Consider the following 15,107-nt stretch of genomic DNA (forward strand, 5'->3'; position numbering starts at 1 on the left):
TCGATTAATTAATCAGAGAAAAAATAACGCGTTAAAAAAAATAACGCAGATTAATCCATTCCATATTGACGTTTGACCCGGAGCCGTTCTAGCCACCATTCAACTGTAAAATGAAGGAGGGAGACGAGAATGTGCTGCCTGGATCATTGATTGGAACATTTACTTGTAAAAAATCTTCTTCCTGCCAACCCTGGCTACCGAAATCTGGAGCCACTGATATTTCTGCGCTCTTCTCTCTGAAACAGGCAACACAAACATCGCTGAACGTGACGCTAGTTAACACTATACTCGACAGCAGCTAACGTTAGCCTACCGCTAGCTAGTTAACACTATACTAGACAGCAGCTAACGTTAGCCTACCGCTAGCTAGTAGCTGGATTAAACACAGTTAAAATGCTGACAGCTAACGCTAAACGGTGTAAAGTTTGACTGTGTTTTACTGTAGAGGATTCAACACCGGTATGTAACAAGCTGCAGTTGCCGTCGGAAAAACAACACAGACGGTGCGTTCAATGAAACTGGTAAACTACAGCGTCGTGGTGCATTTTAAGTTATTGTAAATGTCCTTTTCCCATCTGGTGGATGTTTTTGTCGTTCAACAGCAATTTACTATGAAATAAGTTATTGTTATTGTTATACATTATTATTAAATCATTTAATTTTGACCATATGGCCTTAGCAATAAACACGCCGTTCTTTAATGTCACCGACTGTTGTTTAGTACCCTTCTTTTTTCTTTTCTTTTTTTACTTTCTTAAAAAGTATCGGTTCAGGCACCGTTAATTATGTATGCGATTAATTTCGATTAATTAATCACAGAGTGTGTAATTAATTAGATTACATTTTTTAATCGATTGACAGCCCTAGTTTTAAGAAAATGGGAGAGATCAGTGTTGATAAATCCAGGCAATTCTTGTTGCTGTTTAAAGAGTACAAAAGCATTAATATATGATATGATATGATAAAGACCTTGTTATTATTACACATTTGGAAAGGAAACATTTATTAAGAAGATAACTGCTGTTTTGTAGCAGCGTGTGGGTTATTGTAATGTTATTTATGATGAGGACCTCAGCTTAGGTAGCACCGAAATCAAGACTAAAAAGTAAATGAATAAAATACAATCATTCAGGTTATACAACAAGGCCATTAACTCTGTGAGGCTTATATGCCCTCAAAACATTAATGGCTGAACCCACACCTATTTCACTCCTTATGAAATACATGTCTGAAGCAATTTGATATCAATTCTCATTTTTTGCATGACGCCCGCTGTGTTCATCAAACGCAAAGTGAATTCTGAACTTGCGATACCCGCGCAAGTTCGACTGCAGGATCATTTATAGTTTATTTACATTACTCCCGCAAGATGCAGCAGAGATGCTGTATGAACCCAAAGTAAACAGATTTTGAAGTGATTTAATTGCAATAAATTAAACGGATCAAAAGTGTCTCGATTCTTACGCAAAGACGTTTTTTCCTCTATTTCAACAATCAACAACTGATAGGCTTTTGTGACACAGCATTACGCAAATTTCTATTTGTGTCTTGCCATTGACTTTGTTGGTAATCATGCTAAACAAAGTTTTGCTTCAGATGTGAACACACACGATTCAACTGAATATTTTTTAATTACAGATCAAGAAATTGACGAGGAAAGTTTTTACAATCTTGATGATAAAGAAATTGATAAACTCATCACAAAGGCGGGACCAAGGATAAAATTCAAGAGACAATTCACATTGTTTAAGGTAATGTTCTGCTCTGTGAAGACAATTTACACAGACACTGATTAGTTTGATAAATTTCACTTATGTAGATACATTTACAGTAGTATTTTTGATGGAGGATTGTTATATCTCATTGACAACACTATCATAACCTAGATTGTTTTAAAATGTCTTTAATATGGATTTTTTATTATAAGATTTGCAACTCTTTTGTCACAAGAAAGAAAAAAACAAAACTTATTGCCAGCCTTTGGCAACAAGTAAAAAAGTCTGTCTTTCTTAGTCGTCTAGTTTTTTACAGAAGTGGATTACTCCAATTCTCCAGCCTTCTTCCGTGAAACCACGCTTACAGGCTGTTATTTCCTAGAGACATCGGTGTTACACTAGAAGAAAATCTAAGATTTACTATTGGTTGGAGGTTAGCTGAGATCCTAAAGAGAACTGTTTTGGTGTCAAGAGAAAAAAACTAATTTGCTCATCTAAGTTAAATGTATTAAGCTTAAGACATTTAAGTTACTTTGTTATTTTTGTAAACAAAACGGTATGCAGGTCTATTATCTCAGCAAATGCAAGTATCGGATCCGGACTTAGTGCTACCTTTTATCTGCAGTATCAACAGGAGCATGAAGAAGCTGTTTCTGCTCAGGTAAGGATCACATTGAATTTCCCAGGCATGTATTCAGTGAACGTGCCTCTATTCTCCATTGTCCTGAGACAAAGTCATCTTTGACTGAAGAATTGTCTCATTGGATCCCAGTGTTGTGGTCGGAGGGAAAAAAGATTCTGAATGGGATCACCTGTTGGCCCTTTTCTGGTCTCCACTACATCACAGATTGAAGGAGAACATAAATGCAAATTCAATGTTTGAATTGTAAAGATGTGTGTTCCAGCCTGTAGAACTCTGGTAGAGGACAACATTTGTGTAGATCTAATTTATTTACTTTTATAGTCAAACATTCCTGCTCATCCACAGGTGTTTCCGTTCACCAGTGACACCAGTAATAAAGGTGAGATATACAGTATCTTAATAAATTACATTAAGTGTTCATTGATGTTTTCAAGGCAATAATATCTTACTTTGACTAAGCAACTATATTGAGAACACTTTTGAATATTTTGAGAGGCACATGCAACAGACTTTTCTTTTTTTCTTTTAAGAAAAGAGAAAGTTGGATCTTCAGGGCGAGTCCAGCAAATCTCAATCACCAGCTACTAAACGACACTGTGGCACTAAACCACGACCAGACTCAGGTATTTATAATACTTTCAAACAATGGCAACCTACTACAGGGTTAAACATTTCATGTAATGACATTTTTACTTGTATAGCAAATGTCTGTTTATATTTTGGCCACGTAAAATACTTGCTTATTTGCTGTGTGTCAAAATCAGGACACCTCAAGCAGTCAACAGCTTACATGTTACATGTGATGTAAATGTATGTAGTAATATGTATGCTTCTAAGTGCTAAATGCTTCTTTACCTTGATGATGTTTAAAACTCAGACCACTTTTTCATTCTGTGCTAAGTTGCCATAGTATACATGATTAAATACTCAAAAGCATCCTATATTGACTCGGTAGATGAAGTGCTTCATTATGCATTACTGCTTAGTGGATACACTGGTTCAAGTTTCCTGCTTAATAGTTCTTTTCTTGTATTCTGACTGAAGAAATACTGACTAAAGTGAAAAGCATCATGAGCTTTGTTAAGAAAAGACTACCGGCCCAAGAAAACAAGCTCAACAACTTCTTGAAGTAAATATTAAGTTAATTAAGTTTTCCAAATTCTTTGTTGTATAGGCCCAGATAAAACTATGTCTACGTCTGGTCTGAAGTTTGCGTGAGGTGCCCACATTCTTCTCACATTTATAAATAAAACTTTATGGGAAAAGCCATACACATTGTTTTTGTCTGTACACATTGTTTATCAATCAATCAGACTTTATTTATATAGCACTTTTCATACATGTAAATGTAGCACAAAGCGCTTCATACAACAGAGAGGCCTGGCAGGGGTGTACTCCTTAATCATGTCTGTAATGTATTTTGGTCCCATTCCATGTATTGATTTAAAAAGAAGTGGCATTGACTTCTATTCAATTATATGACAGGCCACAGCAGACTTTTTGAATGAATTTTGAAAAGCTTTTTGATGGGCTTTTTTTGGGAGCTTCTTGCTGTAATCAACTCTGCTAGAAATAAAAGCGTGAATTTGTTTTTCCATATTGGCTTTTGATGCAGTCAAGTCTCTGAGTTTGGCAATATTTGTAAGATGATAAAAAGCTGATCTTGTCACTGCTACTATTTAAACTAAGATGAGAGTCAACTACCAAGGGGGGCACCACAGGTCATACGGCTAATGCAGAGAAAATGATTACAGACAGTATTGTGTTCAGGCTGTTGATTACAAAATGCAGGTGTACTGAAGTAAAAAAATGTATTACATTTTGTCAAGTTATTACATAACGCAGTGTTATTACATAATGTGTTATAAAACATTACACAGTCATAGATAATAATAGTATTTCTTCCTTATTTTGACAATGTTTTTATTGCTTATATATTTCTCAACAGGGATAAAATCAATGATTTGGAGACAGACAAGAGGGAGTTGGTCGGTGTATTTGGTAGAACTGGGGCTGGAAAGAGTTCTTTGATAAATGCTGTCATTGGAGTGAAGGATATCTTACCCACTGGAGATGTCAGTGCATGTACATCAGTCATGATCAAAGTTGAGGCTAACACGCAGAACAAAACCTATCAGGCGGACATTGAGTTCATCCCAAAAGAGGTAAAATGAACTGAGTATTTTTGTTTGCTAGTACTAGAAGCTATTATGCAGCTGCAGAAATACAGTTGCTGATTATTATTCAATTAAACTTAATTTAACTTAATATATATAAATTTGATTTCTTAGGACTGGAAGGATGAGTTGTTTCAGTTTCTTGGGGATAAAGCAGGTCAGGAAGATGAAGATTATCCTGACTTTGATAAAAAGCTGTCAGCGCTGTATGGAAGAAAAGAAAAGGAAAACAAAACCTCTGAAATGCTCATGGAGAAAAAATATTTCAAAGAAATTCCGGAATTTCTCGAAAACAAGAAGAAGATTTTGACTTATGAATCAGTAAGTTACAAGCGTTATATAAAAACAAAATAATAAGTCATTACATCTATTATCTGCACTTGTTACCAGTTAGTCTGATAATTGATTTAATAAAATACTACCACTTACGGAGTTAGGACCATATGGGTGTTCTATTCTATAATAAACATACTTGTAATTACCTCCCATATTCCTGGGCACTATCGAAATCTGATCATGTTTAAATCTAAATTTAAAACCTAATTGTTCGCTATTGAAGAACGTTTTACTTTTGTCTCCACTTCTGGTTTTACTCTTTACTATTTTTAATATGATTTTAACCTGAAGCATTCTTTAATTGCTCTTCTTTTTTGTTTAATCCTATTATATTTATTTTATGCAATTTGTAAAACATGTTTTAGTTGGAGTTTGTGCATACAAATAAAACCGCCTTGCCTTAATTTAGTTTTTCTTTTTATACATATATATGTAGGCTGAAAAGCTATCTGGAACACTTGTCAGATTCACAAGAGTCACAAGACGTGACTCAGAAGACGAAGAAAGTAAAGTAAAGAGTTGGTTCTGGCCACTGGTGAAGTGTGTGACTGTGAGGGTGCCCAATAATGATCTTCTCCAGCATGTCACACTTGTGGATCTTCCTGGAAATGGGGACCGTAACAAGAGCAGAGACAAGATGTGGAAAGAGGTAATCTATTCGCATACAATGCTGTTTGTAGTGTATGTGTTATCTGGAAACTGTGACATTATTAATTATTCATAATGAAATTTGCTATTATGCCCCTTCAGTTAGTTGGAAGTTGTTCGACTGTGTGGATTGTGACTGACATAAATCGAGCAGCAGGAGAGAAAGAACCCTGGGAGATCCTGGAAAGTGCCAGCAGCCTCATGGGAAATGGGGGCCAGTGTCACCACATTCTCTTTATCTGCTCCAAGTCTGATTTCAATCTTAAGTAAGTGATTTAAGAGTAGTTAAGTTAAACATCCAAAATGAGGCACTGATGTGTGGAAGCCAAGAGGAGTTTACACAAGCAAATGTACAGATAATATGTCCATGCCACAGGTAGCAAATGCTGTTAAAATGCTTTGTTGTTAGTTTAGGTGCAGAGGTGCAGCCTGACGCAGTGGACCCTTCTCAAACAAAATTGAGACAACTGCACTCCCAAAACACCTCTGTATTTGTTTACATTTTGGCAAATTGGCGCCATTAAAGTATGTCAAATAAGTTAGCAGTTCCTGTTAGCAATGTAGCAATGGATGTACAGACAACTATTACTGGACTTAAAGTTCGCAATAAATAAACTAAAATAGCAGTCTTTAACTTTGTCTCAATTTTCAAAATTCCTATAATGATTATCAAATTAAATATTTCTTTATACAAGACTTCCTAGCAATTCAGTGTTAATTAAAAATAGAGTCATTAGTAAGAGGGACAGGTTTAACAACAGATCATTTTAACTTTATTCTGAGAGGTGATGCAAAAATATGTTATAATTTCAGGTTTCAGTTCTCCAAAGTAAGTAAAAAGTAAAGTATAAAATGCCACTTGATGTAAATCTTCTCTTATAGTGACCGTGAAGCCATACTTGACAGAAACATGCAAGCCAAGACAGAAGTGAGAGAACAATTCAGTGAAGAAAAGACGATCAAGGTGAGTTTCATTGACTGAAAGATTAACATTGTCTACAACTGCAAACCTGCCTTAAAATTAAAACCTTTTTTTCAGAAACAATTCAGTAATGAATGTTTGGAAGTTTTCACAGTGTCCTCCAACGAGTTTCTAGAGAAAAATCTTCTAAACCCAGATGACACTGGTAGGTGTCTGGTAGATATATAAACACTTTGTGGGTAAAAGAAAATGAATAGCTCCTATACATATTTTGTTTTAATTTACTTTTAAACAATAATTGGATTATGACATTTAAATCTATGTAAATGTATTATATATGTGTAATTGCAGAAATACCCAAACTTAAGGAATTTCTGCAAAAACTCAATGACTGTCACTCAGAGACAGTAAACTATGTGTCTGGAGCTCGTGGGATTCTCTCTCTGATTCAAGGGGCCAGCCGTAGAGATGGGGTAAGATCAAATAATACAACTTCTTTCATTGTCATTATTATTGACCGAAAATAATATTCACAGCAAGTAAGATGAAGTAAAGTATGCTCAAATTCAGTGAAAAGGTGTTAAAAGCAAGTGACAGACTTCTCAAATCTTTGTGGAGTAACTACGTATGTTTTAATGCCACTGAAACACTGAAAGGGTAATCTCACCCATAGAAAATATTTAGCCATCAAGGTAGTTGTTTTCCAGTTGCTTCAGAGAGGCTGGACACAGAAAGGGTGATCATACTCAAGACTAACAGAATCTCATTAAGAAAGAAAGAAAGAAAGAAAGAAAGAAAGAAAGAATCAATACTATCATGAAAGAAAATCCACTCGGGTTGAAATATAGTTTTTAAATACTGAATGTGTTGTGTTTGATTTCAGGCTGGCAAAAACACAGATGTGTGCACAGACCTTGACAAAAAGATGAAGGATGAACTTGATAAAGTCAGAAAACCCATGGAAGAGGCCTACGTGGCTTTTGAAAAATGCCTCAGTGAGGGGGTTGAAAGATCAAAACGTTCATGTGAAAGTGCCTTGATGTCGGTCATACGTCCTGTATGTATTTGAGTTATAATTACATCACAACAGCTAATTTTGCACTTACTATGAATATGTCTTTGAAACATTTCTTTTTTGTTTCAGAGCGATGTAGAAAATGCAGCTTTTCACCAGACATTGAAGAGTGTAGTTAATAAAAGCGGCACCCACAAACCAAAAAATGGGGAACAAATAAATCTCAATGGAAAGTTAGCTTCATGCCTGACTGACAGCATTGATGAGGAATTCAAGAAGACCTTCCCGTAAGAAATGACCTAATAAGACATAAAACCTTGTGTTGGTCTGTTTTACAAACAACGTAGAATTAACCCATTCTAAATGATATGGTTATATAAATTATGATATATAATACATGTATACAAATTACATTATCAAACTAGTCAATGCTGCCTTTATGAATCATTTCAACTTAACATGTTAACATGTTTCAGAAATAAAAGAAAGTGTGGACCATTTAACAATGTCATCAATATGTTTTCACTTGACACAAAGAGTCTGATTGAAAAGTACAAAGATGTTGAACTGCAGCTGATATTTCTCAAGACAGAGGTAAGAGATGAGAATAACACCATCTTATCCATTAGTCCATTATTAAGCTGTTTGTCCAGGTTAGAGAGACTTAAAGGAGAATTCCGGCCTGAATTACCTGAATTTTGATCGCTATATATCTGCAAATACTGTCGATAGGAAAAAACTGACCAAAGTCGGTGCTAGCAAACTGGAGTTGCTGCAGCTACGTCCAGAGCTCCCAGTTAGCTAAAATGCCAGTTGTCGGGACAAATTAAAAAGTGCCTTTTTGCCTCTTAACAGACACATATGCATTTAAAATGTATGTGCAACATTAACAGGGCCCTTATGCATTTTTAACTCAGACGTTGTGAAGAAACCGTTTAAATTCAAAGTTTGTACTGTCACCTGTCTCGATCCTGCCGGTAGCTAGCTCGGCATTTTGTGTGCGATGGATGTGGCGTTGGTGAGTAGGAGGCTTGGCAGAGGAGGTCTGTGTGTGGTAGTTCCCTTAGTCGGGCTAGCAGGCCCAAACGGCATCCTTGCTTCTGCTTTCTCTCCCGTACCCGCCTTCGTCGCCTCCCTCTGCCGACAACAATCCACCGACCGCCCGGTGGTCTGGCTATGTCCTCCAGAGGACAGGTCATGCCTTCACGACGAACACTTGAAGTCCTGTTGGAATTCAGTTGTTGCAGGAAATTGTAAACAAACGCGAACCATTTCTTTTCCAGTTTTCTTTGATCAGTAGATCAACACGCAACAACGCATCTTGTTGTCACGTAAGGGCCCTGTTCATGTTGCACAGACATTTTAATTGCATTTGTTTCTGTTAAGAGGCACAAAGGCACTCTTAAAAATTGCCCCAACAACTGGCATTTTAGCTAACTGGGAGCTCTGGACGTAGCTGCAGCAACTCCAGTTTGCTAGCACCGATTTTGGTCATTTTTTTTCCTATTGACAGTACTCGCAGATATATAGTGATTCAGATTCAGGTAAAAATCGGCCAGAATTCTCCTTTAAGCCGAAGGCTGAAGGGTGAGCAAATCAACCCGGACATCAAGTTTGTGACTAAGATCTGGAATAAAGACTAAACATTGAACACAAATAATCTTATTTTTGACTGTGAACATATACACTGTAAATGGAGAATTCTATTATTACAGTTAATGTTGTTAGCAAGCCATTTTTTTTTTTTCAGTTAAAACTGGATAGGCTCTTTGACTGCTGTTGTAAAACTGACCCTGGCCCAATTCATGTCAACATACTGAAGAATTGTGATAGTCTGACCTAAGTGGGCAAAAGAATGTGTACCTCCACCTGGTGGAAAGCAGGTCCTACTCAGTTAAAAATAATGTACTGCTTCACTGGTAAAATCTGGAAAGATGAGCCTTACATGTATTTGTATCACCTTGATTTTATTTAAGAATATATATATATATATATATATATATATATATATATATATATATATATATATATATATATATATATATATATATATATATATATGTATATATACATATATATACAGTATATAGTATATTGATCTATGCTCTATGTTCTGTTTTTAAGGAGGACAAAATTAAGACAGAACTCAACAAAATGATCCGGGAGAGTAAGAAAACGATCTACAAGAGTTTGACCGAGACAATTGGGAAAAACATGCAAGGAGGCTATAGCCGTAAGATAGAAGAACGTGACGTTAGCAACTTGACACTGTAATAATACACATTTACACTCATTATGATTGTGCATAAACAATTACAACAATTTTCTGTTTTATTGTAGAAGCAGCAACATTTACAGGAAAGGACACGCTGGAAAATATGAGAAACACTCTTGAGAAGCACGTACGTGCTGCAAAGAACATCATGTTTGAAAAGGCTAAAGAAGAATTGTTGAAACAGCTGAGAGACTTGATGGTTTGTGACATTTTATAATACATCATACGATGATGATAACATAAAACATGTGCTGCACATCTTTATTTTTATCCATGATTCTCATCATTAAGATGAAGGATTTTTCTAAATCCAAGCAGAATATGCATCATTCTGAAAGCTGCTTTTGCTACTGAAATCACTGCACACAGACTTTCACAAACATTCAACTATTGTTATTAATTTTAAACAGAAACATACAAAATATGATGTAGCTATTAAAAGGTATACCCTGTTTGTTTAATTAATGTAGGATTCAGTTAAGTAACCTTGAATGCAATATTTGACAGTGTGAGTAATAAGTGATAAAGATTGTGATGCTAATTTAGGAAGAGATCCTGAAGAAGCTGGAGGAAACAATGCAGGAATCAATCGAGCTGTCACTCAAGACAGATGGTGACTCAATCCCAGGTAAAGGGAACGTAACAAAATAAAAAATGATTTTCACTTAAAATACTAAAATTAGTAATTAATAATACATTTGTTTTAAACAATGCTTTTTTTTAGATGTTACATGGCAGCTTGAGGAGGTGAACAATTACTACAATGAACTGTAGGCCCAGCAGCAGAGTCCATGACGTGCACAGGTACGTTGTAGTGAAACTGATGATTCAAATGGATGATATGATAGATGATATGACAGCTTTACTGTTTGTCATTACTGATCAATATCATAACCTCTCTGTTTATCTCTCTGGTGGACATTTCAGGTTTGCTCCTTGGAGAGAAACAGCAGAGGCCAGATTACCCACTGAAGGTCCTGCAGACACACTGATTACTGACGTCAGGCCTCTGGATTTGGTCTCAAACATGTATCGTCAAGTTGCTATCCCTGTCCTCTTTAAATGTTGTTTTGATATGTACTTTGAGTTTGCTTATGGTGAATTACATGGTGAGAGATTTTAGATTTTCTATTTTTGGTAGGACATTTTTGATTATAGATCAGAGACAGACAGAAAATGTGGAGAGAGAGAGAGAGAGAGAGAGAGAGAGAGAGAGAGAGAGAGAGAGAGAGAGAGAGGGAGAGAATGCAGCAAATGTTCCCAATATGATTTAAACCATGGACATTGTGGTTTTAATGGTACACATCTTAGCCACTAAGGCACTAACGTTTTGTTTTTAATGATTTAACATGATTAGATTTTTTGTTCTCTTTGAATATATTTTCATGTTTTTTCCATAATTTTATTTCATTAGTATTGGTCAATTAGGATGAGAGTGGTGAAAGTTTAATGATTTTATGGGTGTGTAATTTAAATCATAACCTTGATTTCGGTACATACTGTAGGTTAGATTTGACATAGGCTACTCAAAGAATGATGATGATCTTTTTTCCTCAATGTTCAAAGACTATAGTATTGCTTACTGCAAAATAATGTTTTTATGTCTTCATATATGAGAAAGAGAGAGAACTAGATGATAGCAATAAACCTGCTGGCTTCTCACGATTCACTGTCCTTTTTTTTTTTTTAATCTACACTATTTCTAAATGCTTAAATAATTGTATATGGTATACTGCCCAATAAACCTCAATAAAGTTCACTTATGAGTCAAAGTGTCACATGTAGTTTGGTTCTTTATTGTTTATGTTGTTTTAAAAGGACCTTGTCAGACAAACAAATTAATTTCCAATCTTTTCCTCATCTAATTTTTCTAACTTAATCCTAAAGGTTCTGACCTAACATTGATGGTGCAGTAAAATACCCGATGTTTAGCAAGTGCCTTGTATGCCTTAGGGTTAGTTTCTCCTCAGGATAAACGGTCTGCATTATTTTTGCATGAGTGTGTTTTGGGCACATTGTTGAGTAAGCTGAGGTTGATACCAGGAAGTCATACATGTGTACACATGACAGGAACAATTTCAACACACAAACGGCTTCTCTAATCTTTGTGGTTTTATGAAAATATGCCTGTACACGCACTCAGTTTAACTCCGAACTTCTCATTTGCCTTAAGGTTAGTTCCTCTTCTGGGTCAATGGTGTACAATATTTTTGCATTTGTCTTTTGTGAGTGTGTCCATTGGTGAGTAAGCTGCCGTTGATATTAGGATATTATACATGATGTGTACACACAATATGTATGATATTATAATAAGGGACTGTTCATTATTTAATTAAGGGGCCACCAGAGGAGTTTTGTGGCCTCTAACCTAAAAAGAGTTGACCCTCCCCTCGTCAGTAATAATTTCCCTATGACCCTCCAAAATGATTTGAAAAAGAGGCATGACCCTCCCCCTCGCGTGCAAGTTTGCACTTAGCAAAGAAGTACAGATGCCATTTGATTTTTACAGCCATGACATACATGAGTTAACCTCTGCATTCTCATCTTACACATCACACTCCTCTGTTATGGTGTGGTGGCCATTTCAGTAGATTTACTCACTAACATAGTTGTGGAAACACAATAAGCATGGAAACTAAATGCAAAGCAAAGGACAATGGGAAATAACAATTTCACACTGGTTGCTATGGACTTGTCACTAGGCTTTGTCATTGTACATTTTAGCTTCGGCACCTTTACCTATGTGCTAAAATATACAATGACGAAGCCTGGTGACAAGTCCATAGCAACCAGTGTTGAATTGTTATTTCCCATTGTCCTTTGCTGAATGGTCTCAATGTTTTATTGTTTTATTTCATGTGAATACTAGTTTACTAGAGGAGTAACTTAGTATTTGAAGTAATGCATGAAGTGTGCATTTAGTTTCCAGTGCTTATTGTGTTTCCACAATAATGTTAGTGAGTAAATCTACTGAAATGGCCACCACACCATAACAGAGGAGTGTGATGTGTAAGATGAGAATGCAGAATCAAATGGCATATGTACTTCTTTGCTAAGTGCAAACTTACATGCAAGGGGAGAGTCATGCTTCTTTTTCAAATCATTTTGGAGGGTCATAGAAAAAGTATTACTGACGAGGAGAGGGTCAAGTCTTTGTAGGTTAGAGGCCACAAAACTCCTCCGGTGGCCTCTTAATTAAATAACAAACAGTCCCTTATATTCCAAAACACATGTTTATTTTTGAAGCAGATTTTAAATTACATTGTAACAATTTAACAATTCGCCCTTATGAAATCCAATCGCGGCACGGCTGTCTTGGAATGCAATAGACAGACGGTTACATTCAACTAAAATGTAACGGTGAACAATCAGTGTTCGACCTACAGTCTGTTGAGATGCCTCTCCAAACTCACCATAAAACGTTAAGACACGTTAAGAAAAAAGATCCGTATTTTGCCGTAATCCAATGACACGGAAAAAAAGCAATCCAAACCGATCAGTAGATCCACAAAGAGTCACGGTGTATCCAGCAAATGTTGGATGACCCTCCCCTCAACAAAAATAAAAAGACAAAACCCTCCCCTATTTTCCTCTGGTGGTCCATTCCATAAATACCGAACGGTCCCTAATATAATGTGTTTTATTTATTTATAAAACCCTCAAATCACATTTGAGCAGGTGAGTGTGTGTGGAGCCACAATGTTACTAAACAGGTTTAGTAGTTTTGTGCTAAAAACAAAACTCACAAGTTGCAAATGTCAGCTTCTCCACCTCCTGGTCAATGTGGAAACACAGCCCTTTTCTCCAGGTGTATTTTACTGGTCTGATCAGATGTTTTGTCCAGAAGTGATCATTTCCCTGGATTATATATTAGCTGCCTACCCATCACTTTAGGGGAGCCAGTGGTGGAAGAATTACTGAGACCCTTTACTTAAATTCATAACCTCTAAGATCTCTGTTTCCTTCTGATTGGCGGCGTGTATGGCTATAAGCAGTACTTGCAGGTGTGTTTTTTGGACCTCACTTCCCAGAGATCCAAACAGTGTCGCTTTATATTATTTCCCCCAGTAATGTCGACACAGACTTTGTAATACTGTAAATGTAAGGGCTTTCATGTATGGGCCATAGCTCAATCACCACTGTGTTACCTCATTTGATTATAGTGACTTAATAGACATTTATTTAAAAACAAAAGTACAAAATAATTCCCAGCCTTTTTGGCTTGTGTCCCCTTGTCATGTTTTAGAGTTGTTAATTCAACCATATATATTTCCCTTCTAAACTCAATCTATCTCAACACACACACACACACACACACACACACACACACACACACACACACACACACACACACGATTAGAAGAATGTTGGCTACATACACATTTGTGTAGCTTTTTTTCTATCATCTATTGTTTTTCTTCCATCAATTTCAGTTTTGCTTATTTCAGCTTCCAAACATGGGAGAGGACGTAGCCTACATGTGGTACATTTAGCTTATTCATTCTTTAGAAGGAAAATGTAAGCTACAAAGAAAGGAAGGACACATAAACATACAAAACAAATAAAACAGAAAATAAGATTATAAAATAAAAAATGTAGATAGGAGAGATTTAATTAGTAGCCTAGGCTATGGGAGGAGTAGGAGCAACGTTTCATGCCCCTATGAAAAAGAAGTATAACGCTGGGTTTCAGGTTACAGTCAGCTTTAAGACCCAGGGCGAAAAGACTTTGGTTTCGTTTTGGGTTGGACAACTATTGAGAGTAACAGGGACTCCTATCGCCTGCTTCACAGCCGGAGGATCGGCACTGATCCATATTTAGATAGCTCATCTACGCTACACACTACAGGTAGTGTTGGAACGATTATGTTTTTAACGGCATGGCTGTAACGCTAATACGTAAATACAAGCTAGAATTAAGCGTTTGAATAGTTAAGTGCCCCTGTCCAGAATTGGTTACAAAAGTTTATGATTTTGAATGCGCATGCTTAATCGATGTTCAATAGTGTAATAATGTTGTATTTGTACACGCACACACACACGCACACACACGCACACACACACACACACACACACACACACACACACACACACACACACACACACACACACACACACACACACGAACCAGATCTAACCTGTTTATCTTCTACGCTTTTGTCACAATGTTATGGTTTTTCTGTTTCAGCAACTGTCTCTCATTAAACTCCAGAACACGTGATCTCTGTCAGTGCAGGGAGGGGACATTAATTACAGAAGAGTCGAAAACATCCAGAACACCAGAGGACTGGATTTCAAAAGAGGAAAACGAAACGTAAGTTATTTTTTAATTATCAAAATACTATATTGTTGCCTTTCATATTGATTTAGTTAAATA

At 36.3% G+C, this 15,107-nt stretch overlaps 3 protein-coding genes across 11 annotated transcripts in view; all 3 read left to right on the forward strand.

The window, feature by feature from the left end:
• The window catches only part of LOC116059289 (nuclear GTPase SLIP-GC-like), a 36,603-nt gene extending 25,094 nt beyond the window's left edge, over positions 1-11,509 (forward strand). The window contains exon 24 of the mRNA XM_031312265.2: positions 10,772-11,509. The gene's annotated coding sequence lies outside the window, so the exon portion shown is untranslated. The remainder of the gene's footprint in view (positions 1-10,771) is intronic.
• On the forward strand, positions 1,370-11,509 carry LOC116059290 (nuclear GTPase SLIP-GC-like). The gene is made up of 20 exons (XM_035997046.1): positions 1,370-1,385; positions 2,294-2,376; positions 2,704-2,737; positions 2,889-2,981; positions 3,400-3,487; positions 4,307-4,523; positions 4,650-4,856; positions 5,308-5,520; positions 5,622-5,785; positions 6,402-6,483; positions 6,559-6,646; positions 6,793-6,914; positions 7,325-7,498; positions 7,586-7,743; positions 7,933-8,050; positions 9,581-9,689; positions 9,797-9,930; positions 10,278-10,359; positions 10,456-10,535; positions 10,659-11,509. The coding sequence occupies exons 1-19, from the start codon at positions 1,370-1,372 to the stop codon at positions 10,503-10,505; spliced, it is 2,232 nt and encodes a 743-aa protein (XP_035852939.1). The 3' UTR covers positions 10,506-10,535; positions 10,659-11,509.
• A 2,894-nt stretch (positions 11,510-14,403) lies between these two features.
• Positions 14,404-15,107, forward strand: part of LOC116059288 (nuclear GTPase SLIP-GC-like) — a 32,891-nt gene continuing 32,187 nt past the window's right edge. For 2 of the 9 annotated variants that reach the window (XM_035996482.1, XM_035996483.1), the window contains exon 1: positions 14,440-14,576. The gene's annotated coding sequence lies outside the window, so the exon portion shown is untranslated. Of the gene's footprint in view, positions 14,577-14,896; positions 15,049-15,107 lie in introns of those variants that run through there. The other 7 variants (XM_035996486.1, XM_035996487.1, XM_035996480.1 and 4 more) reach the window with 6 other exon arrangements.

This window comes from Sander lucioperca, chromosome 21 (genome assembly GCF_008315115.2).
Source record: "Sander lucioperca isolate FBNREF2018 chromosome 21, SLUC_FBN_1.2, whole genome shotgun sequence".
Taxonomy (NCBI): domain Eukaryota; kingdom Metazoa; phylum Chordata; class Actinopteri; order Perciformes; family Percidae; genus Sander; species Sander lucioperca.

Bases quoted from the DNA above. Each gene is read 5' to 3' on its own strand.
- LOC116059290 (XM_035997046.1), top strand. The intron at 5,521-5,621 runs GTAATCTATTCG...ATGCCCCTTCAG, and splicing joins GAGACAAGATGTGGAAAGAG to TTAGTTGGAAGTTGTTCGAC. The intron at 6,915-7,324 runs GTAAGATCAAAT...GTTTGATTTCAG, and splicing joins GGGCCAGCCGTAGAGATGGG to GCTGGCAAAAACACAGATGT.